We start from the raw sequence: 23,778 nt of genomic DNA on the forward strand, positions 1-23,778 counted from the left end.
AGATCATCGATTGTTGTCTTTATGGTCTCGTTTACTACACGGTTGCAAAATGTTACATCATTAAATGTGTCCTGTGTATTTTCACCACCAGATCTCAGGTTTTCTGAGCCGATATTGCAGCAGGTTTAATTAACATGTTTTTCAGTTGGTCTTCACTGTGGCTCCGATGAAGTCATCTTCATCATCGTCTGCGTCTTCTCTTCTTCTTCTGCTTTTATTATTTTGTATTGTTCGGCTAAACTACTGTATATATTATGGGAACCAACGTTTATTATAACTCAACTGTTCCCAATCTTCTTGGTTTGTGACATTTTGATGCAATTGTTTTGGGAAATGTGCTTTTTTTTTTTCTTTCTTACCGTCGATCACACAACATGATTGATATCAAATATGAAGCTACAGTTAGCTTAGCTTAGCTCAAAGACTGGAAACAGCAGATACCTTTGGATGGAGCCTGGCTAACTGTAATCCACTTCCTAGGTCATAAATTAGTCACAGTACAGTTAATAATATATTTAATCTATGAAAAACTGGAGTGTAAAAAGTACGACTTGAGATTTTATGGGGTGCTATGTGACGAGAGGTCACTTCCTGGAGTTAACAGGTAAATAATCTGGCACACAACCGTCTGCAACATCACAAATTGTTTTGTTTAACACTTAATTTGAATGAATTATGTTCTTTTTGTGTAACTAAGTTGTGATTCAATCTTTTCAGATTTCACAGTTTCATTCAGAGGATCTTCAGTGGCCTCTACTCTCCAGAGTTTCACACAAAACAAGTGAGAAATAAGAAGAAAACCAGCCACAAAGATCTTTTTTCTTGCACCTATAATCATTTTGTTACTTCCTCAGATTCATTTTGGGGACTTTTTGGAGAGTCCCGACCTTCTTGTATTCAAACAGGTCATTTCATATTTCGTATGTACACACATATTGTGTTGCTGATTGTTTTTGTAGCTCTGATAAAGGTTATGAATTGTGGCCAAATGCTATAACGCAGCATCGCCTGTTGTTCAGCTGTGCAAAGCCTCAGATATGACCACGTTTTTCTTCAGAAGCCTTTTGTTCAGAGCTGATGCCGGGCTCCAAAACATACACTTTGTCTTTAAACAGGCGCTGTGGCCCAGAAATACAAACACTATGAACACAATGTGATGTTTATCATACCCCCCTCTGTCTGTTAAAGCTTACAGTATGTAAACAAATAAAAACACAGTCAGCTTCATCCAACATGTGACACTCTTGGGCAGCTTTCCAACATCTACAATGACAGCTTATTAATTATTCAAATCTCTCGGTTTACAAAAACACACAAACACGTCAGATGTGTAGCGCATAAAACGAGACGGAGAACTGTGTAGAGTCTAAAACAAGTCTTTATTGGTCAATATACAGAAAGCAGTGGGATGACCACTAAAGAGAGAGAAATCCCAACCATTTTGTTTACAAAAACAAAAAGAAACGGATATATATAAAATAACTGTCTTGAACATTTTTACAGGGTTTGTTTTTATATGTAAAAGAATCTTTTTTTTTTTTTTGTCTTTAAACTTTCAGAAGCACAATATGACAAAGGGGGAACGAGGGAAACGAGGCAGTTGTTTCACAATGATGACATCACAATCACAGGTGCTTAAAGGCCAACAGAGGGAGGAGGGGAGGGGGGGGGGAGGGACGGGAGACGTATCAGTTAAAGAGCTCAGAGGGACTAATAGTCACTGATACTGTGTGAACAGGTGAGTCCTCTGAGAACATCAAAGAGATATGGAGTTACTTTTAGATCGTCTGGATGTAGACGCACTCGTGGGACCACACTGTGTCTGAGTCAATCAGCAATAACGACGGTACAAGATGGAATAATATCAATAAAGTTTCCACTTCTGCTCGTGGTTCTGGTGAAGTTGCGCCGACTCGACCGCACCAGTAAAATAAACAGTCACTCTGATTCTTTCCTCCCGAAACTCTGTGGGTCTTCACCTGACTTTAAAAAGGGGCACTCCACCAATTTTACTACTTCAACTACTCGGTCAAAGAGAACAATCGCATAATGTCATCTGTGGCTCAAGAGGAACTCGTCTGATTACGCGTCTGAAAAACAGGATGTGATCGGGGTTAACTTTGCTCAGACGTGAGACAAATGTTGAACAGGAAACCTGCATCACAAACTGGAAGCGTGGAGTTCAAAAGGACAAGGGGTCAGTCTAGAAAGACATTTGAGACTAGTCTGCAGCGTTCGGCTGATCTTAATCTTGCTCTTAGACGAGTCTAATGCAAGATGGATGGTTTTACAAGAATTAAGTCTGATTTGATTTACAACTAAGAGTCATGTTAACAATTAGCTGACAATGTTGTAAAGCGAGTGATAAAGGCAAATGTTTTTTTGAGAGTGCAGTAACCTTTTGGAAATACACAGCAGAGAGGACATCGTCAGTCGCTCTTGTTGGCCCAAGTAAACTATCCTGAGTCCGACTGACGAGTTAGTGGAGGTACTGAGCCCGGCCACGTTTGAAACCCCAGCTCACAGCTTCACGTCTGCACCGTGAGGAGACTTTATGCTACTGGAGGATTTTTGTGTTTTTCCACTTTTTGCTGAATTTCCTCAGGAAAATGTCACTCTAACTGTCGAGAGAAACATTTTCTGCTGGAGCGAACAAAGCTGAGAGGTTCGACACAGGTGCTCTGACAGCCGTGATTTTGATTTCTAAGCCTTAATTGACCCAGAATTCAATGCAAATTAGTCTAACTGAAAGTTGTCAAGAACTAGACGGGTCTATGCAAAGGATTCATTTAGAAGTCAATCTGATGTCTGACTGTCAGTTTGATTTAAAGCCACAGTCAAAGTCTCTCTATGTGAAACCAGGACCTGGGTCCAATAGTGTATTCACGTGGTGTCAGAATAAAAAATGAGTTCCCAACTGGGGAAATTTTAGGTGAAAACCTTTTGAACACGACTTCCCAGCTTTGTCCTCATATGTGCAGAAACACGGCGGATGAAAGTAAATGATCAGTCGATGGTAATAAACCTTTTTATTAATTCACGTATTGCATATCAACTTTTTGCTCACATGTAATTTGAATATGGTATTCGGTTGTTCAAACACTGGACACAGCTGTTTTAAACACTTTGCTACATCTTCTTTGTAGCGTCCATGCTGCTTCCAAATCAGGATTTAAAAGCTCATGAACACAGTAACGTCGGAGGAATCACTTCCGAACTCGGGGAATAGGATCCTCCGAGGAGCATGTGAATGCACGAGAAGAACAGATGGGGCTGAGTTGCATTATGTGAAGTGTATTGTTTTTGGAGATAGATCCATACTAGGCACTAAAGTCAGGATATTGCTGCCTCCGTTGAGATTTTAACCCATTTTCAATTTCAAGTTGTGCGAAACTAAATCGATGGAGCGCCCCTGTTAGTATGTACTGGTCATTTATACTGGGCCCGTAATTGCATAGAGGGCTCCCATTAATATGGAATCAGAAACAAAGCAGAGACGGGAATCTCGATCATCTCTGTATCGTTTCATCCGCTGAACAAAGAAAGACGACTGATCTGACCCCAAAACAGCAGAGGCTACAATAGGCCACAGTATCATCTGAAATATAAAACCAAATGTTTAAGATATCAAACAGCTGATAATTCTGCTTTGTGTCTGAATGAGGACAAATGTGGAACGATTGTGATGTGAGATAACAGAACAGGATCTTGTTTCTCTTTAGTGTCCAGGCCACAGAACCACAGCACTGCCATGTATTTATTAGGAGAAACTCAGCACTGATCACACAGACAGACCACAGTCTGGTTTGAGTAAGAGATGAGAACAGAGGATATACACTCAGTGACAGGTAGACGACACAGCTATGTTATACCTACTATATAGGCCAAAGGAACTACATTGAAAACGTTTATGGGTACATTAGATAATGGATATGTATATGAATACACCTCTGCTAAATCTGTGAATAGTATTTCATTCATTTTGGAGATAATCTCTTTAAAAAACAAACAACACAAACATAATCTGAGGATGCAAAAATAAATATTGGATTAAAGCCCACATTATCTTTGTGTAAATGAACAAAATGGAGAGACTTTTTTTTCACTATTTAACATCTGACTTGCGTTTGGATTCAGTTTTATCAGGAAAAACTCCAGATAATTGTGCACAATATAATCAGATGACTGTGCTTGTTTTTGATATTCATCAAATGTTTTCCTTCTTAATGAGCTGTGATGTGAATTTTAATAATGTATACACAATGTTTTTTTCCAGCACTGTGGGACTGTAGCCGATTCTGTAGTTCTGACATTGTCCAGCAGAGGGAGACGTTTCATTAAAAATGACAACAACGTGGGAAGATTCAAAGTGGTTTTTTTCCAGCAACAGATTGTAAATAATTTTATCAGAGATTTTGTTTTTGTGTGCATGAAGGATGAGCTGTGTGTGTGTGTGTGTGTGTGTGTGTGTGTGTGTGTGTGTCGTTGATAAAGAGAGAGACGAACATGTAAAGACTGTTTGTATGTGCAGGAGTGTGTTTATGTGTGTGCGGTCAGTATGTTACGGAGGAACTGTCCCACTCTAGTTTTCCCTTCTGCTTCCTCTCTTTCACCTTCTCTCTCTCGTCTTCTTCTTCCTCCTCGTCGTCTTCATCACTGTTGTCTGACTCAGTGCTTGTCATTCCTCCCACCTGCTCCTCCTCCTCTTCTTCTTCCTCCTGCTCACGTCCTTCTTCTTTTACCTCTTCATCCAGCGCCTGAGCTCCTTTTATGTTCTGGAAAACAAAACGTGATTTAGTTCAAGTCACCACAGTGGCGATATTTCGTACTTTGAATCATCTCCTGTTCTTTATTCAGCCCGTCTAGTATTTAGATAAGAGTCTTTAGGCACAATAAAGGAATAAAATCTAAATGTTTTATTGCAAATGTCATCCAACCTCCATGGGGTTGACAGTGATCGTGAGTGCAGAGTTGTCCCAGTCTTCCTCAGGTTCTTTGCCTCCGTCCTCGTCTTCTCTGGACCCCTCCTGATGTGTGGCGTGGATCCTGTACACGCCTATCACCACAATCACCACCAGGGCGGCGATACAAACCACGATAACGACTGTGGCTGCTGGAGGTGCTGCTCCTGGAGAAGTAGAGAGCAAAAGACAATATAGTATCGTATCGAACACAATTATGGATGTAGATGTAGATTTCTGACTGTTGGTATCCATCTTTTGTTTTGAGATAAATATTGTTATGATTAACACTTTTCCATCTGCGTGTGATTAATCAACAAACTTCCAAAAATCCTCTTTATACAACCCTCGTCTGATTTTTGTTGTTCTGACCATCATTCTTTTCACTTATGAAAAGATTTTACTCTTAAGTTTGATTTCTTTGCTGTAACTCTGTTAGACAATGCTTTAGGATGAGTAATTCACAGTTTAATTGACTTGTCTAAACTGCTTAAAGAAAACACAAATCAAAGGAGCACAAATCTAGATGTCCATTTATAATCATCCATCACAGTGTGACAATGGATCTGAGTCCAATACTGATCAGTAAGAACAGTAGAGAAGGTCTGAAACCTCCTTTACGCTCAATGTTAGATACACATACTGATACGGAGGGAGTCTTTATTCTGTGTTCATTTCACCCATATATCTGCACGTTTCCTGAAAGCTTATGGATATGCACTAACGGAGCAGTATCCTGGCAGTCGTGGGGGACAGTGTAGCCAATAGTTCAAGCGAGACACGACCACAGAGCAAGAGGAAGAAGTTTTAAACATCTGTATGATGTTTTTTCGGCACAGAGACAGATACTAAAGAACAGCTGGAGGGAGATTGGACGGGAATTAAATGTGAGTTGGACAGTGGTGATGGAAAACTGGAGGTCCATGCGAGACTCCTTTGAATCGGGCCGGCGCCCTCTTGTGGTTGTATTGCTCAACATCCATGTCACCGTGAAGGACACATGGAAGTATGTGGGCAGTGACGGCTACCGTTTGTAACATACGTAGCTATTTTCGTACATAAAGGGAGCATCAATGAACCTGAAGGAAGGAAATCTCATAGAGGTTCAATATTTGTCTATGTTTTAATAAAAAAATGTGCATGTTCAGTAGAAGGTGTAAGGAAAGTCAGTGCTATCTGTCTGGTTTTGGGAGTAAAGTCTTTGCAGCTCCGAATATTCACAACACAATACATTTAAATTACATTTGCGGCTTACCTGACATGTGCGAGTTGAGAGTGTGTATCATGAGTGGGTGATGGACGGGTCTCATGTACTGAGGTTGGGCAGCCATATGATTGACATGTTCCACTGGTGCTGAGTGGTGAAGCACGCTGACCTACAGAGGCGGGACAAACACCGTTATCTCAGGAAGAAGTAGGTGGACGATAGTTTGTGATACCAACAAAAAATAAACAAAAATAAGCCAAGACGACATGGTATGAATGACGAAGAAAGAAGAAGAAGCATGAGAAAGATGGATTAAAAATAAAAGCACATGAAGAGAAGGCAGGATTAGATAAACAATGGTACAATGGTCTTTGAAAAACATCACACTGACCTCTAAATTGAACTCATTGCTCGTGTAGCGTCCGTTCAGTTCAGAGCAGGTGAGTCTGAACCTTCTCTCACTCAGGGTGGCAGGTCGCCAGTTCCTGTAGCGCACCTGTCTCAGTGCCTGCTCATAGTGGGCCATGGAGTCCACGCCTTGTAACACACAGGGAACACATGTTTACACCGCAGTCTGAAATCTGCCGTACAGCAGTGAGTCGGTTTGTTACTGTGATAAGTCATGACGGGAGTCTGTTTCAGGGACCTTTACAGCTGTCGGACTGTATAGAGAGTGAATGTTTGTCTTATTGTTGTATGAAGGGCATGGCATTTTGAGAGATATTCTTTAAGAATTTAAAGGGCGAGTTCACACCAAAATCAAATATTTTTCCTCCTACCTCCATCTAGATTGTTTAGGTGTGAGTTGCAGAGTTTTGGAGATATCGGCCTTAGAGATGTCTGCCCTCTCTTGAGTATAATAGAACGAGCTGGCACTAAAAATAACATTTGAAAAACTCAGCAGGAATGTCTCTTTCCAGAAAACATGGCCCAGTTACTTAAGATAATCCACAGACCCTGCTGTGAACAGCTTCGTGAAGGAATGATATTCTTTCCTTATCGCTGCAGATGGAAACATGCATCTACTCGTGGACAAGAGGCTAGCTAACTTTACAGTTCAGCAGAGGACGCCTTTAACAAGGTTTAAATCCATACTGTCCCGAGCAGGAGCCTCTGCAAGCTTCGTTATACACAGTGATACAGCAAGAAAAATAGCTTCAACATGAAATTGCTCTCATAAATGTCTGTGGATTATCTTGGCAGGGTCATGATTTCTGGAAAGAGACATTACCGTTGAGTTCAAATGTATTTTTTGACGAGTCAAGTGCCATTTAAGTTCTATCATATTTGAGAGAAAGCAGACATCTCTACAGCGGGTAGCTAAAACACTGAAGAGGTGGCAATACACACATTCTTTACTCAAGTAGAAGTACATAAAAACAGACTAGTACTGATTCAATTTCTAAAAGTAGGAGTTCAGGCTCTGAAATGTTCTCCACGTATAAAGGAAAAAATACTGTATCCCTCTGAAGGACATTTCTACCAGCCATTTCTGTGCAAAGCTAACTGACTCTCACGTCAAATTAATATAATTCAAACACTATTAACTTTAACGGTAAAATTAGTGATTTGTCCCAGCTGTTCATAAACGTACACCAGAAAGGGCACTGATTGAGAGTCTCGTTCCCAGAAGGTCAGATACCCACATTTTGGGTTGGTAGCGGTATAAATAATCGATAATTCCCCTGAAATGCATTCTAACTAAAGCAATGAGCCTGTTTTGAAAATGTATCTACTTTTGTATTTATTTGTACTTTGTTACTTGCCACCTCTGAAACGCTGCAACTTACCCCAAATTAATCTAGAGGGATAAAAAGCACCACAGGTAAGAAGAAAAATACGTATTTTTGATTTTGGGGTGAACTGTCCCTTTAAGTTGGATAAAGGTGACGCATTCTGATGATGTCTTATCAGATCGTTAGGGCTGCCTACCATATATTGAAATCCCAGAGGTGGAGTTAGTGGCATCCAGGTGTTTTCCCAGCAAAGCACTGTGATGAATCTCCAGACTTTCTCTCTCAGGATTCAGCTCGTCCCCAATTACCAGCACATCGCAGTAGTCCAGGTTATGCATCACCTCCATCACACCTGGTCTGCGGGCTGTATCCATGGACACCAAATGACAAAAAAAAAAAAAAATGAGCTACTTGTACCTTAACAGGAATCTAGAATAGATTTTTTGTTACATTACTGGAAGGCTGGTATGACAGGAGAACATCCTAACGACACAGGCAGCCTCTCCCACTCACATCCACCGAAGCTGTCTCCCTTCATCACGGTGCTGGTGATGTGAAGCTCTTTGAAGGGTGCCACACCCAGCGGGCCCCGCAGGTCACCGGCAGGCCTGACGAGTCGATTAGATCCTGTAATGGTGATTCTCGGTTCACTGGGCGGCAGGACCATCACCACCGCCTTGATGTCTGGAATGGAGAGACACGTGTCCTCTCCGAAACACCTGACACACACAGACACACAGAAGAAGAGAGAGATTACGAGATGGGACGGCAGCTTCACCGCTGATTTGTGTTGTCTTATCGTTGTAGTTGTCAGTATAGTTACAAATCAGTTATATTTCGGTACATAGTTTAACACTACAAAACTAAACTGCTTCATCAGGACTGGGACGGTGTGGTTTGATCAGGTTCGAACATTAGTAAACAACCAACCACTGTCACTTGAGTCTCTTTCAAATGTTGCTCAATGCAAAAAATGTGTTTTGCATGAGAACAAAGTTGACATTTCAAGATTAAAGTCGACCTTTTGAGACCACATCAAACAGCGCATATGACTGCCTCAACAAAGGCAGGTTGCGTAGATGAACTGGTGAAACTGTACTTCAGAATCGACTTTAGTAACAAAGAAATGATTTCTCTTTTAGCTCATAAACACGGTGCAGTTGTCAGTACTAGGACTTTGAAGAGATTGTGTCGAAAACTTTGTCTGTTCAGAAGGAAAAACCACACAAACATGGAAGAGCTGGCCGCATTCGTGCGAGCTGAAATTGAAAGGATGTAGTAATGGCAGAGACCGGATGCTCGGGCAGCTCTCATAGCTGTCAGTCGCTCCCCGAACTGGATTTGAGGGACCAGAAGAATTGACATTATTCTCGACATTTCGACTTTTTTCTTGAAGTGCTACATGAAAAAAAAAACTTCCTCCACTCATTTTTTTCCTTCGTCCCTAGCCCTAATACTCTTACGTAATCTTTTGACCAGGTGACTACGGATGAAAATAGCCTTTTAGCGAAATAAACTAACCTCAACTTAAGTTAGAAGAGCAATAACAAAAACAAAATGACTTTTTGCCGGTAAAAAATAGCGCACAAGATGAGGTGCATGACTTTGTTTTATTTGATTTTCCAGTAAGTGATGATGACCTACTACCTCTCCTGGAGTTTGTTGAACGAACTTCTAATTTTACCCTTTTCTAGTTCCATGTTACGATCAGGAAATAAGCTGCAAATGTTTGCAAGCAACTAGAAATAATCCTCTGAGTTTGACTTTATCATTTTTGAAAGTTATCATCAAGTACAGTGAACAAGAAAGCGCTTCTGGAGAAGAGTATGTTACTTCTTCTGCTTTAAATTATTTGGTAAAAGAAGAAGTTTTATTTTTCTGAGCTGCTTAAATATTCTGTCTCAAAATGAAGTCCCACAGTAAAACAATTCCCATCTTTTCTGAACTTTACCTTTTTCACATAATCACTATATAAAAGTAAAAAAAGTCCAATTTAAACTGAGGCCTCCTTTTCACAGGAGACTGGTTAGTGTTAAGAATCGCAGAGAGTTTAGACATTAAAAGTGGCAAAGAAGTGAAGAATTACTTCAAAGTTTGAAGTGAGAGCAATTAGCCCTAACATCCACTTTCAGCCATACAGGAATAAATCAGCAAAAGGAAAAAATAATTCCTTTAAAAATAAGCATTATACACAAAGAAGTGCGAGCTTAGCCTTCGCTCGTTTGAAATTCTACATCCACCGACCCTGTAAACACTTACGTGGCAATTATCAGCGAACTACTCCTGCTACTAGTCAGAACATGAAATACAGGCACAAAGCTCTTCACACCTAAAAGAACAATTAAAAAAAAAAAATCCACAATGCATAATGGGACTACATACCAACACCTTTGCCTGCAGTATTCAACATACTGTATCTGCAGAGTGTGAAGGTGGATCTATCTTTTTTCTTTTCTTGAGGGGAGCAGAGAAATGTTGTTCAGAGTCAGACAGCCTCTATTGCTGCTCCTCGAGCTCGCCTCAATTTATCGACCAGCGCACGTCTGAGCTGATTTGACCTGCCTGGGTTTGCTGCTAAACAAATGAACAGCCGCTGGATGGGTGTGGAGACGGAAGCAGATACATAAACTATATTCTGCAGGACACGTGGACCAGCACTCCTGTACAACACACATCTGAATGCACACAAGCGAGCGCGGACAAATATTTAAAGAGGAAGGAGAAGCGAGCTCGGATGCAATCATGCACGTTATATTTGATGTGATGCAGTTAATTGCTGTGAGGAGGTCCGGGTCAGCTATGAGACCTGTGGTTATTCTTAGCTAGCAATCTGTTTGAGTCACTCAACATTAAGCAATTAATTAGCAAGTAGATAAATCTGTAGTTATGTTAAAGTTCTCAGTTTTAAATATTTAGATTATTTTTCTCTGTTGTTAAACACATTGTTTCTGGATTTATAGTTTCCAGTATATATGGTAGAAATATGTGGTAAATCAAGTGTTTCTGTAAACGCAACGAGAGGAACATTAATCTAATTATGGAAGCAGAAAACATTAATTAGTAAGTCAATAATTACCTGTGTGATATTTTGATATAAAAATATAAAAGAAATCCAACCATTTTCAAAATATATTGTTGTGGACCAAAATATAACTGTTTGTAATCTGATTGCTTAACAATGTGGCTAGCAGTCAAGACATTTTTACTTCAGACAAATGTTGGACAAACAGACCGGCTGGCATCACCGTCCCCGAGTTCTGCCGTTTTTTGGGCAAAGTGGACAAAGTCGATTCAAATCAAATTACAGCCAGAGATAGATACACAGAAGGACACTCAGAGAGAAACAGATGAAAGTAAAAAGGAATGAAAAAGAAAATAAACAAAAAGCAAGGAGAAAGAGATGCTAGCAAGATGGTCTCTGCATTCACCAGAAGGCTTAATGTCCTTAACGGCCAGCTGGCCTGTTCAGTGATTTAACAGTTTCTACACTAATGATCGGTCTCACTGGGACTTCTGTGGCTTAAAAACAAAGACAGACACGCCACATCTGACAGAGTCTTCCTTCAGTGCTTTAACCACCTCTCCTCTGGCTGTTTGTAGCTGATGTGACTGGGTTTAAGATGACCACCTTGTTTCATGTTATTTAAGTGTTCTTGGAGTAGTTGTAGACAGCAACTGGGTAGTTCCCTCAAACACAACCCGCCCCCAAAAATGTGATCACTACCAAGATGTGTGTCCTCAGGCGAGGTGGTAAACCGCACAGAAAACTCAAGCCATAAACTCATCCAGCTCAGTGACGGCGACTGAACTGTGCAGCTACAGCGAGTGTGAATATGTGAAACTAAAAGAAAACTGAAGTCAAAGAGTGAAAATGCATCTGTGTACATTTGCACTTACTGCACTGTGGTGGTGATGTGTAGCCGTCGGAGGCCGGCCGTGGGGAACTGACGAGAGTTGATGTAGGAGACTTTGGTCATGGCTGTGTTGATGCTGTCCACATCTTCTCCTTCCACCACCAGCACAGACTGGGCAGGGTTGAAATGGAACTGGACACACAAACAAACTCTATTTGTCCTGAAGGAAACTTTCACATTCAAGCAATTGTGTTTATGTATCTATGTCCGTAGACAATGTCTGTTCATGGTAATCTACACTGTACATGTCTGTAATCAGAGTAAACAGGCAAGCTATGACCACGGTAACAACGGCGTGACAGGGAAACACAAACTCAGTGCGTCAGCTTAGATTAACTGTGTATGGGGCGAGTTGGGTGTCGGATGTAAAAAACAGAACGCCTGTCAAGTCCCTGCGGTGGAAACGTGGATTCGGATGAAAAAAATCAGCCTGAACAGTAGTTTACTTCTGTTATATTACTGCTAAGGTGGTTCGCAGTTGCTATCCTACCAACGAAATACTGAAAGAGAGTGTGTGTGTGTGTGTTTGCCTCCATTTTCTCCACACCTTGATGTCCTTAGCGAGGCTTTCAAGGGAGTTAATATCAAGGCCTTCCTTGCAGGCCTGCAAGCAGGAGATAACCTTCTGGGTTTCAATGCGTCCTGGTCGGATTGTCAGACCTGACAGGCTGCCATGGAAGTACTGGGTAAACCTCGGGGTTGCGACCTCACCACCTGATTGGAGAAGAGAGAAGACAAGGGAACCACAGGGAGGGAAAGAGAAGTGAGATATGGGGCAAAAAAAGGACCAGTGTCACAATGTCAGCCAATTCCTAGTCTCACATTTTCCTTGTCTGCTTTTTTTCCCTTGTCATCTTCTATGATCTTAAGTCCTGCCTTCACCTGACCTCCCCTGCCCACCTGCACTTCCCCATCAGCCCAGTGCCTTATATACTGGCCCACTTCCATTAATTTCTCACTAGATCATCTATTGTGCTTCTGCCTTGGCAGTCCAGCCATTTTCTTTGTGTGTTCAGACTCCCGGCCTGATCTTTTTTTCGATACATGTGTCTCATTGCCCTGTGTCTGACCTCAAGTACACTTGAACGTTTTATTTTACCGGCCTGGTCTCAGGGTCGTGCTTTTGAGTTCAAACCTGTTTTTACAGAGCCATTGCCTGGTAAAAGAGACAACAACATGTATTATGCATGTTTCCAGGGGAAAAGCACACAAAGTTTGCCGAAAATAACATCTGTGAATCTGCTTCAGAAAGAGCTTACGAGACCCAGTGGATAGCAAGCCATGAAGAATTTAGAGGTTATTTTTCCCCCCAAAGTTCACAACAGAGGTAAGAAAGAAACATGCAAAAACAAGTCTGACACTAGTTCTGACAGATGTAATTGAATCACACTGACGCTGACTGAAAAAATCTCTGTATTTTGCTTTCTGTAGGACTACACCCTCACTAATTATGTTGTGGTAGCGGGTGGCAACAATTAAAAAAGACAAAAAGCTACCTTAGAATAGGCGGCAATACAAAAATACATAGTCTGAAATACTCATGATACACTTTCAACACTCGACACAGCTGTAGATATTTTGACACTTCCTGTCAGGTTCACGCAGTGAATATGATGTGTGAGTCTGACAGATGTCATAATTCGTGTTTGACCTGAAATGCAGTGTAGCTGCTTACAGAGAGTGGAGATAGTGTGAAATACATCCTTTCATGCAAAATAAATGGAACCTGCATTGCAAGCCAACACATCGGCACAGTCTGTGTGTGCGAGGTATCGCCGCGCTGCAGTCTGCGGGGTCAGCTCCGTCACAAATTCACCCAAGCTCCGACATTATGTGCAGGAGAAAAAGTATTTTTTCATACATGGCACCAGAACCGGCCAGCTCTGCCCCGAGGTGCAAATTCACCACTTCTGATAATGTGTATAGGTCTATTCCACTTAACACAAATTACTTCCAGGTCTAGCTATGGGTGAAGTTCAAGTCTACTCAGTGAAAATGACAGCAGAATTGAAAGTATGTCAGACTATATTTATACTCTACACTGTATCAGTCGATGGCAAATACACATATGTCACAGAGGCTTCTTCTTTGGGAAGAGTTAAGATGCATATTAAAAGTCTAAATAATAAACTGTATTGTGCTTTTTTGGCAACTTAAATTTTGGATTTTATAAATAACAACAATATTATTGGTTTTGGTTTATAGTAATCAAATCAAGAAAAATACTAAATAAAACCGACAAATACATTACACGTTTACATTACAAATGTTTTACGTTTTACAAACACAGAACATTGTTTGATAATATTATTAAATCAATAACCTCCACCAAGGCCGAACAATCCCCTTCGAGCCTAATCACCGTTGGTACCTCCTGAATCCCCATTACTTGCTGCACATAGTAGTTGCGGGTTTCAATCCCTATCTGTGACCACAGAGCGACTGAAAAAAAGACTTTCCTTCTTTGAAAACAGATTTAAAGCCGCTAGATATGGATTTTTATTTGGATCTGCATCAAACTGTCAAAGAGTTTAAAAGGGTTTATGTGATTACACGTTTGTCCCAGTTCCCTCGCAAAACGACATCATTGTTTATACTCCTGAACTAGCTGTATTTCAACCTGCTGCAGCAAAACAAAATCTGTGCTACGCTCTTCAAAGTGCCTGAATGTTGAATAAATAATTTTGCTGTTTGAGGTTACTAACCCACTTACAGTAACCCAGCCTGGATGTTCTCTGGTACTGAACTGTTCTGTACAGTGAGGCTCGGGGGAATGGTAGACGGTAACAGTAGATATTCTTCTGAACAGCGACTAGCAGCCAGCCAGCGCGGGGCTGGAGGCATCTACTGTCTCTGCTCTGTCACTGTGAGTCACACAGGAGTGAATACATGTAGAGCTGAGAGAGAAGATCGTGTCACCGAGACACCAAACAACTGCCTTCAGCATGAGACTCACAGTGCACAGAACAAAGGCTGTCTACGCCACAATATTAACATGCTAATTATTCAGTGACTTTAGTGTTGTTTTTGATTCAGATTATCAGAATTTGCAGTCTTACACCCTCCTTCTCCTTCTTAATCATAACACCAGTCTGCTCCGTCTTATGTTTATCTCCTGGGGGCTCTGAGGTGCAGACGGTAGGACACTGATGATGCTGATGATCGACTGCACAATCTTAGGATGCGGTCCATGTTCTCCGAGGACCATTAGCACCAGCAGTATTCAATTTATAATAACCGGATAAAAACAACACTACAACAAATGGGGGGAAAAAAAGCTGAAATGAGAATCAGTTCAAACAATCCAACTGTCTGAGGAAAGTTTCACAGTAATGCGTCATAGCCCACCATTCTCTTTAAATTGTTGTTTTTTTTCATTCGGTCGTTGATTCATTTACCGTTTCCTGTTCAGTCTTGATAGACTCAACTCTTGTTGCAGAGACTTCACTTCCTGTCTTTGTGTGTTTCCTGCCTGTGTGATTGTCTGCCCTGCCTTGAGTAGTTTCACCTGTCGCTCATTATCCTTCTCTCCCGAGTGTTTTTATGCCGCGTTACATCAATGTCAGAGGTCCGAATCTTTTCGTTGACATTTCCACCTTTCCAAGTGTCCAAGTGGCTGCACGACACCAAAAGTTATCCAAAAACTGGCTGCAAAAAGATGATCTTTCCACCCGGCGTCACAATTCTTCTGTATTTTACCTAATTTATGAGTATTTTCCGACCATTGCCCCTTTTAATAATCATATCTTGTTACATGCACTAAACAGTTTGTAGTCTTTTGTACTGTCTTGCATCATCCTGCTCAGTGAGTGACAGATGGATAAAGAAATGGAGAAAGAAAAAAGAAATACTCGAGCGGATTTCAGACGTCCTGGAGAGAAGAATTCCCGTTTCTTACAGACAGTTTTGAAGGAGAGGGGCATCCTTCTTCTGAAATCTGCCATGTCGATTTTTCCATCGATCACTGAGGTCGCACTGACGCTAATGGTTGACAAACATAAGGCAGTGGCATGCAAAGACCCTCTAAGGGGCTAGGGCAAAAATGTGAATGAATGAATGAAAACTGATAAATACCCGTTCATGCCAGGGGGGCAAATTATTCAGCATTCTTTCCAGAGAAAAGTTTCAGTATACTTGTTATTTTGTCATTATCATTCTTTAAAAGTCACAACAAAGCAGGAAACAAAATCTTTGAAACTCAAATCCCCGCTTGGGTTTCAAAATCCTCCCAATTTTTGAGGTCTTAAGGTTGATAAGTGTGCCTCCTCCCTACGGGTGCTTCCATTATTGCGTGATGTCAGACAACCGCTGCTTCGTGGACTCAGGGCAGATGAATTTGCCCCGAGTTTACTAGTAGGACTTCTAACTTTGAGTGACGCTCCATTGTACTTTTCTGGTAGCAGGGTTGTAAATTTCCACGTTATCTGGAAGGCAGCATTAGTCTATGTGTTCCTCCTCTTCAGTGCCAGTTTGTCTTTGTTCCCTGTGTCGAGCGTTCCAGCAATTCACCAAGTGTTTGATGCTCCGACTCTTTTCAAATGTTATTTTATCTCCGCTAGTTCACCTCACCTTGTCTTAGTCTTCTAGCTGCCAGATTTGTCTGTCTTTTCCTCTCACTACACTTGTACACCTGTGTACTGAACATTTTTGGCAAGTGAAGATTGCTTTTTAAATCAATTTATTTTCTTTGAGTCGTGCTATTGAGTCCTTTTTGCTTGTGGTTTCTCTAGTCATTACATAATGAAGGCACGGACAGACACAACATGGAAGTTCTCACAGTAACACTGAGAATCAGCAACATGCTGAGTGGCAGCGGGAAGTTAGAGAAAACTTAGTGATCAGTCTGTATTTGTCCAAAAACAAATAAATGTGATAGTACAGCTATAAGTTATTCTGGCTTTTGTCAACCTCAAGAGTTCAAAAGTTTACATCTTAAAGCATTCATGTCATTTTAGCTTATGGAGAATATACTGTATCGTACCTAGATCACAACCAAAGCCTACACAAAACAAACAAAACTGTAATGCTGAGGTTTAGCAATAACTGACTACTATAATGTGTGGCTGAATTGTCATAAGCTATATGTGTCAGCTAATGTGCTTGCTCGTAAATTCAGAATGTGTTTGGTAAATGTGAGAATAGCTTTATTTAGAGAGTTTTGTACCTCGCTATATACTGCCCACTTGCAGCGTTCCTGTAGAAAAGCAACATGCAGAGACCTAATGTGGCCTATAACACTGGAATGAGACTGCCTCACAGATGGTGTAGTGCCATCCAAATGTTTGTAAATGTCGGTGTGCCTACTCGCTCTGCAAAGAAATCTCATGTACCGATACGAGTGCAGGCAGTCCGTTACAGGAAATGGTATAATTCTGGCCTTTGCCAACCCCGAGTTGAGCTCAGTCAGACTGAGGAGCCACTGGCGCTCCAGTTTGTTTGTACGTGGGTGCAGTTTGATGATTTCTGTCTTTCTTTAAAAATTAAAAAAAAAAAAATTCTGATATTTTCAGATCAAAATAGAAACAGAACATCAACACGAGCAGCAAACAAGAACAATGCCCACTTCCTCACACCCCTCACTACACAAGAAAGTAAAAGAACAAAAAGACAACAACAAAAACAATCTCTTCCTCATTAGTGTCTGCGGTCATCCGTTTGTACAGCTGCATAAAAATAGACACTTATAACTGAAAATAAAAGTCAATGAGGTGCAATGTTTGTCCTCTTAATGCTGTGATATCGTCAAGGAAGGGTTGCCAGATCTGTTAAAAAAACTACTTGTTTCCCCTAACATCTCAGATCAAATTGTCCTTAAATAAGCCAGTGTGAGCCAGGTTTCAAAACAGGGTTTGTTTCAGACCTTAAGCATGATTTTCTGTGCAATGACCATTCCTTGTTTGCTTGCTTTGAACAGCTGGTCCTGGGTTAGGGCGATGATCATGTCTATAAACATTTGAGTAGCAATGAAAAGCTTCTGACCAAGGTTGGTGGCTGAACGTATGAGCCAGCGTTCCTTCAGACTGTTTGCATGTAATACAAAGTGATGAGGATGCGTCAAATGAATATGATTTAACACATGAACAATGGAGTCTAGGTATGACTTCATGTATTTCTGTATATATTGTGTATGTTTTGTGCTGTTGAATTATTTTTAAACTGTTATCTAATTAAGTCATTATCAAATCTAATTAACATACTGCTTCAATATAGTAGTACATCCCATAGATATAAGACGATGCAGCAACAACCTTTGAGAGCAACTCTTTACCTTCACTCTTCATGAAAACCTGCTCTATGATGTGTGCTTTTTCCAGATAAAACTAAATACGCTATTGTTAGAAAGCTGAAGCTATTTCTGTGTTGAGACTGTGGCTTCCCTACCTGACGTCTACTGTCAAATTTGCAAACATAAATTAGGTGAATAAAAGGTGATTCGAAAGCTCTTTGTTTTTATTAAAAATAACAAAACAAAAAATGTGTATTTGTCACTCCTCTAGACACACAGTAATGCTCTTTAGTGGGACGACCACAAACTGCAAAATGTATTAGTCTTATTCATTAGACTTCCTCATGCATCAGGAACAGAGGTGGTAAACACTCTGTTTTTAAGATGACAGGAGGTGTAAGTAAGAGCAGAGTGAGGAGAACTCCTAATAAGTTTCAATCACCTCCCTTTCTCTCCAAATGTAGAAATATTACTTCTTATTCTGCACTTCTTTATCTCTCTGGCAAGTGTATTTTTGAAAGGTTGTCTTTTTGATTGAATTTCTACTCTAAGTGTCAACTGATTGCATGCGTCTAGACATGCATATTATGTGTTATTTAAAGATTTCTCAGAAGACTGAAATGATTGAAAGAGGAAGAGAGGACGCCTCACATGTGCGGCAGACCTTGGATTCACATACACAACATATGCTGTGTGAAACTATGATTTTATGTTGGTAAGTAATACCTGCTAATCAACATTGAATAGCACCTTTTTTTAATAAAACATGCCCATTTTCATATTTTGATTTGATGCCATTTGGAAAAAATCCCACTGAAGTTATCACATTTATGCAAAAATGGACCTAAATCCAAGACGCACGCAGAGGCAGGCAGGAAAAGGAACAAAGAGTGAGCTTTAAAGCTGGCAAGTCCAAAATTCAAAATAGCAAACAACAAAAAGGCAGGCGACAAAAAGGCAACAAGAAGAATCCAAGAAAGAGTGCAGAACAAACCATAAAGCCATGGGGAACAAATCAGGAACACGGGGAACAGACGCATGGTGAAAACGGGACTGATGTGGGGAAACAGACGAACCAACAAAGAGAGGGAACAACACAAGCTTAAATTCGCAGGGAGTGATTAACAAATGAAACACAGGTGCAACAGAAAAAAGGACGAGAAAGAGTGAAAAGCCAGGAAGTGGAATGTCACAACAGGAAACATCATCCTGAAAACCAAAACCACAGGGGCCATATATGATTATTTTATGTAGGGCCATTGTGTTTACAGTAATTTTGTATCATTTCTAAAGATTTAAGATTCTTTAAAAACGTCTCTCTAGAGGCGGTGACTCGTCATGCACAGGTGTAACCAATGACTTTGACGACTGCTGTATTTCGCTCCACTTCCTTTGCTCTTCCACCTGCTTGCTTAATGGCATTACTGGGACACCTCAATGCAACACAGCCATAATTAATGTTATTAGTCACACCTGTGCTTCTCCTGCTCTGACAAGTCAAAATGAGAAAGGTCTAGCGGATTACTTTTAATTTGAAAGCAGTTGCTGTTCATGCTCGTAGCGGTGCACTGGGATGTTAAATCTTCTTATTTCACTGTGTGCTAAAGGAATGCTAACAAGTAACACATTGTGCTTCTAATTCAGCAGCAAATAATTTAGAAACTTACTGATGGTATATGCTGATTGACGCCTTTCATTATCAAAATGAAATTACCCACAGTTATTGATTGCCTACACAAAGTATTTGTGTACTGTGCTGTGGAGGTTGCTTTGAAATTGAACACCCACTTTCCTGTTGCACATTCAATGAGATGGCAAACACACATTGCCCATCCAAACTCAAAAACAGCTTATTGCTGCAGAAAACTGCTTTAAAAAAAAACACCCCCAACAACCAAATACCAAACCATTCTCTTGTTAACCTTCTGTGGCGACAACTCGCATCTTCTTTTTCCGCTTTCAGGGCAGGAAAGTACAGTCTGAATGTCTTTCATTCCACATGTCTCATCATTATGTTGTTGATTGTGGGGAAAAGGGGATGGAGAAATGAGAGGCTGAAAGGCAATCTTGCTCGCTAATGGCCTGCAAAGTTATCAGTTGCGGCTTAGTGAAGCTTAAAGCGGCTTCATTGGGATGTAATAGCTGGCAAAGTTGTCCTCCATTCACTCTAGCTAATCCTTCCTTCAGGGCTTTCTCTCACAATCAGAGATTCATGGAAAGAGGCAGAAAGAGAGGGCCGTATGAAGCGAGGAGGAAAATGATGACGACAAAAAGAAAATTGCAATCAGGCACGGGATGAAAAGAAATTTAAACGGCAACCAAAGCCATCAGGATTGGAGCTTTGAATGATGCTGGCGAGTGTTATGAGCGTGATTTAGGCAAGCTGCAGAACGGATCACGACCGGCTCATTCTGCCCTCCTGTAAAGCACTTTTGTATAATTATTCAAGTCATAAACACGGCAGCAGGGTAGCTCTTATTCATACCAATGTGATCACTACCCGCTCTCGTTCCTTGCCGCTGGAACTGACACGCAGATTTTCCTGTTTGATACCCACTAGGCTACTGTCTCTCCATTTCAAAGAAGAAATGCTCGCAGCCCTGGGGCATAAATCTTAATCTCTTTATTTGTCTTAACAGTAAGACTCCTGCGTTCTCTCTCTCTCTCTCTCTGTGCTTCAAATGTAATTTTCAGCATCTTTGGGCTGCTGTTGTTGATGCAGTTTCTCTATGTCTCCATATGTGGCCATCGTTTTACAGGTTTTTCCCCTTTGCATAATTACAAACAAATACATTGTATTTTCATGACACATTAATTTACTTAACCTCCAGTGAATTTCCTGATCTGTCCTCAGTCTTGTTTTTCTTTCTGATCAAGGTACTCTGACAAGTCTACATAAATACGCTTTATTTTCTTCCCTTCTTTGTAGTGCTGTTATTGTTTGGCAATCTAGGTATTGTTCAGTACAACAGTGCTGGTTCATATTCTAAGAAAACTGCTCCTGAGAAATTAAGGCTCTCTGTAAACAGTGGATAAAATAACACTTCAACAATGTGTAAAAAAAAAAAAAAAGAAATCAATGAAGACAAGGTGTTTCTTGTTTATAATAAGCAACAAAGAAAATCAGTAACAGTTCAGTTTACAGCTCTGCAAATTACACGGTAAGTGGGTGGTAATTACCACACAGCATATTCAAAATTTCTTCGGAGTTACCTCTGAATGACCAGAATAAAATACAAAATATTACCTCAAAAAGAATTATTAAATCACCCCAGCATGGTTTAATAATAATATTCTGCTGTTTTGCAATGAGCAGTTAATAATAAAGCTTTTAATTTCTTTATTAAATGTCCATAAAACTATTTTTTTTTTTTTGGTAAACTGTTTTTATTGTGTTTTTCCACAAATAAAATGAGACAGTACAACACAAACAAGAATTCACATCCACACAGGCACACATACGTACAATACATTTCCATAAAACGTCTAACTGGTTTCTGATCATGTCATTTTAATTTCTAACTAGTTTCTATCTACATTTTTAACCACTTTCACCAATTTCTATCATTAAAGCACATCAATCCAACTTTTTATCTATTAAAATGGCTAATGGCCGACAACTACACCTTTATGATCAAGAGTCAAGTTAGGGAAGTTCAGGAAAACTCACTTCAATTTAGTGGCCTGCTGAGGGGAAGTTGAAGAAAAAGTTTCCTGAAACTGTATTAAAGAAATTAGAAGCTATTTATTAACTGCTTGTTGAGTAACTTTCAATACATTCTGAGGTCATTATTGTGGTAATTTGGGGTTAATTTCAAAGAAATTTTAAATATGTTGCTTGGTAATCACCACATACTTACCATGAAATGTGTGGCCCAGTAAAATGAAGTGCTGCCAAATAAATCTGGCTGTGGAACAAGTGAAAGTTATCTAAAAACAAGTCTCTATATCTCACTGAATTTTTTATTTTCTGGGTAATTGTGTGTGAAATATTTATGACTAGGAATCAGACAATTATACTCGGTAAACTTTTGAGTATTTCCAGTGAAACAGTGAATCTATTATGTTGCTATTTGCGTCTCCCGTGAAAAATGAAATCAATGGTCCTCGGCACAGATTCTGGAACATTCTCCCAGGAAGTATTCCCTTGCTTGGTGATTTTTAATTTCTTTTTAGGCTTTTTACTGCTTTGTGTATTTATTAGTTGTAACTATAACCAGTCATAAACCAATTATGTAACAGAAGAAAATAAAGATGATGCTTCTCCTGTACTGATACTGGTCCTTTTGTAGAAACAGGCCCATAAATAACTGATTTCTTCATTTTATGCGGAGCACATAAAAACTATAACCTCAAGCAGAAAAGGCTGCTGCTTATAAAACAACTGTCAGATTATACTATAGCTGTAAACAATCCCAGCAACACAGTGTAATAGCTGTTGCGTCCCGTTCCTGTTTGATTTCAGCTATTTTGTTACTCTGAATTACTCTGAAGCTGCTGTATATTTTAAGAGACAGACACACACACACTGACCTTGCCAGCAGGCACCCACAGTGAGCTGTGTATCAATCTTTGAGGAGTGGATCGGCCAGTCATCCGTCACCAGGTAGGGTTCATAGGTCACACCATCCACAAATAGTGTCACTGCAGGAAACTCCACATTAATCACATAATAGTGCCACTCCTTGTCACAGATCTGTAAAGGGGAGAGAGAGGTTACAGTGTTATTAAGCTGCAGTACTTTCGGCTAAGTGTCCACTTATAATGCAGATAAGAAAATGTTCTTGGTTTGCACATACACGAAAATGGGGCAGCTTTAAAAAATACATTACTACATCTCCTTTTTGGGGGTGTTATTTAGGTTAGGAGCATTTTTCCGTGGAGGATTATGTTTACAGGGAAGCTGTTATGAAGATGATGATGTTTACTCCAATCATGCAGCCGAGACCGTAGGCGCATCCTTAAACGTTCCCCCGTCTTCCTACCTTCAATGAGAGCGACACAACAAAAATTCCTCCCCTCATCTCTGGATCATTTGCTCCCTGTCGTCAGATAGCTAATGAGGTTTTCGTCTAATGAGCTGTTCATTAAAGGCACCGGATGAGTGACAAACACTGCTGTGGAAGAACCGAGTTTCTTTGATTATTTGGAGAACTTGCAAGGACACATCCTGTTCTCTCTTCTGTCCCCCTGCTTCTCAACCCAAGATAAACACACACCCACACTGTCCCCCATCCCGAGCCACAGATATACGCTCTAAACATTTTTGCTATTTTGCTTACTTGACTTTAGAGCTACAACTCAGTTATTTTCATTATTGTTAAACCTGCACGTCAAGACAAAAAAGCAGCAAATCCCTGCATTTAAAAAGGTAGACTCACCAGTGAGAGCATTTTGTCTTTAGAAAATGATTTATTGGCTGGAGACTAATCAACTAACTAATAAACTGAAAAACTTGGCTTTTGCACTCAAATCACGGCCTGCATGGGAGCATAATTAAAGGTTAACTCCACCAATTTTACACATTAAAGTAAGTTTACAGGTCTTGGGGAGCACCACTACATATGTGAAAACAGTAGTATAAAGCCTCTAGTGATGTTGCTCAGTGGCTAAGTTGCATTGTGGGTAATGTGGGCCCGAGATTTTGAAAGGGAGGAAGAATGCGTGGAATGAAAAAGGTGATATCTCTGTATCGATTCTGATCAACTGTCCATAACGAGTCCAACAGTCGGGG

At 40.4% G+C, this 23,778-nt stretch overlaps 1 protein-coding gene across 1 annotated transcript in view; it reads right to left on the minus strand.

Moving 5' to 3' along the window:
• Positions 1-1,360: 1,360 nt before the first annotated feature.
• The window catches only part of LOC311266742 (calsyntenin-2-like), a 151,844-nt gene continuing 129,426 nt past the window's right edge, over positions 1,361-23,778 (minus strand). Inside the window, exons 10-18 of the mRNA XM_084369264.1 lie at positions 22,578-22,740; positions 12,366-12,532; positions 11,802-11,950; positions 8,418-8,623; positions 8,101-8,268; positions 6,560-6,705; positions 6,217-6,337; positions 4,938-5,128; positions 1,361-4,775 (exon numbers count right to left, since the gene is read on the minus strand). Of these exons, the coding sequence (XP_084225390.1) occupies positions 4,554-4,775; positions 4,938-5,128; positions 6,217-6,337; positions 6,560-6,705; positions 8,101-8,268; positions 8,418-8,623; positions 11,802-11,950; positions 12,366-12,532; positions 22,578-22,740 (1,533 nt within the window). The 3' untranslated portion in view covers positions 1,361-4,553. The remainder of the gene's footprint in view (positions 4,776-4,937; positions 5,129-6,216; positions 6,338-6,559; positions 6,706-8,100; positions 8,269-8,417; positions 8,624-11,801; positions 11,951-12,365; positions 12,533-22,577; positions 22,741-23,778) is intronic.

This window comes from Pagrus pagrus, assembly GCF_965226575.1.
Source record: "Pagrus pagrus genome assembly, chromosome: 12".
Lineage (NCBI taxonomy): Eukaryota > Metazoa > Chordata > Actinopteri > Spariformes > Sparidae > Pagrus > Pagrus pagrus.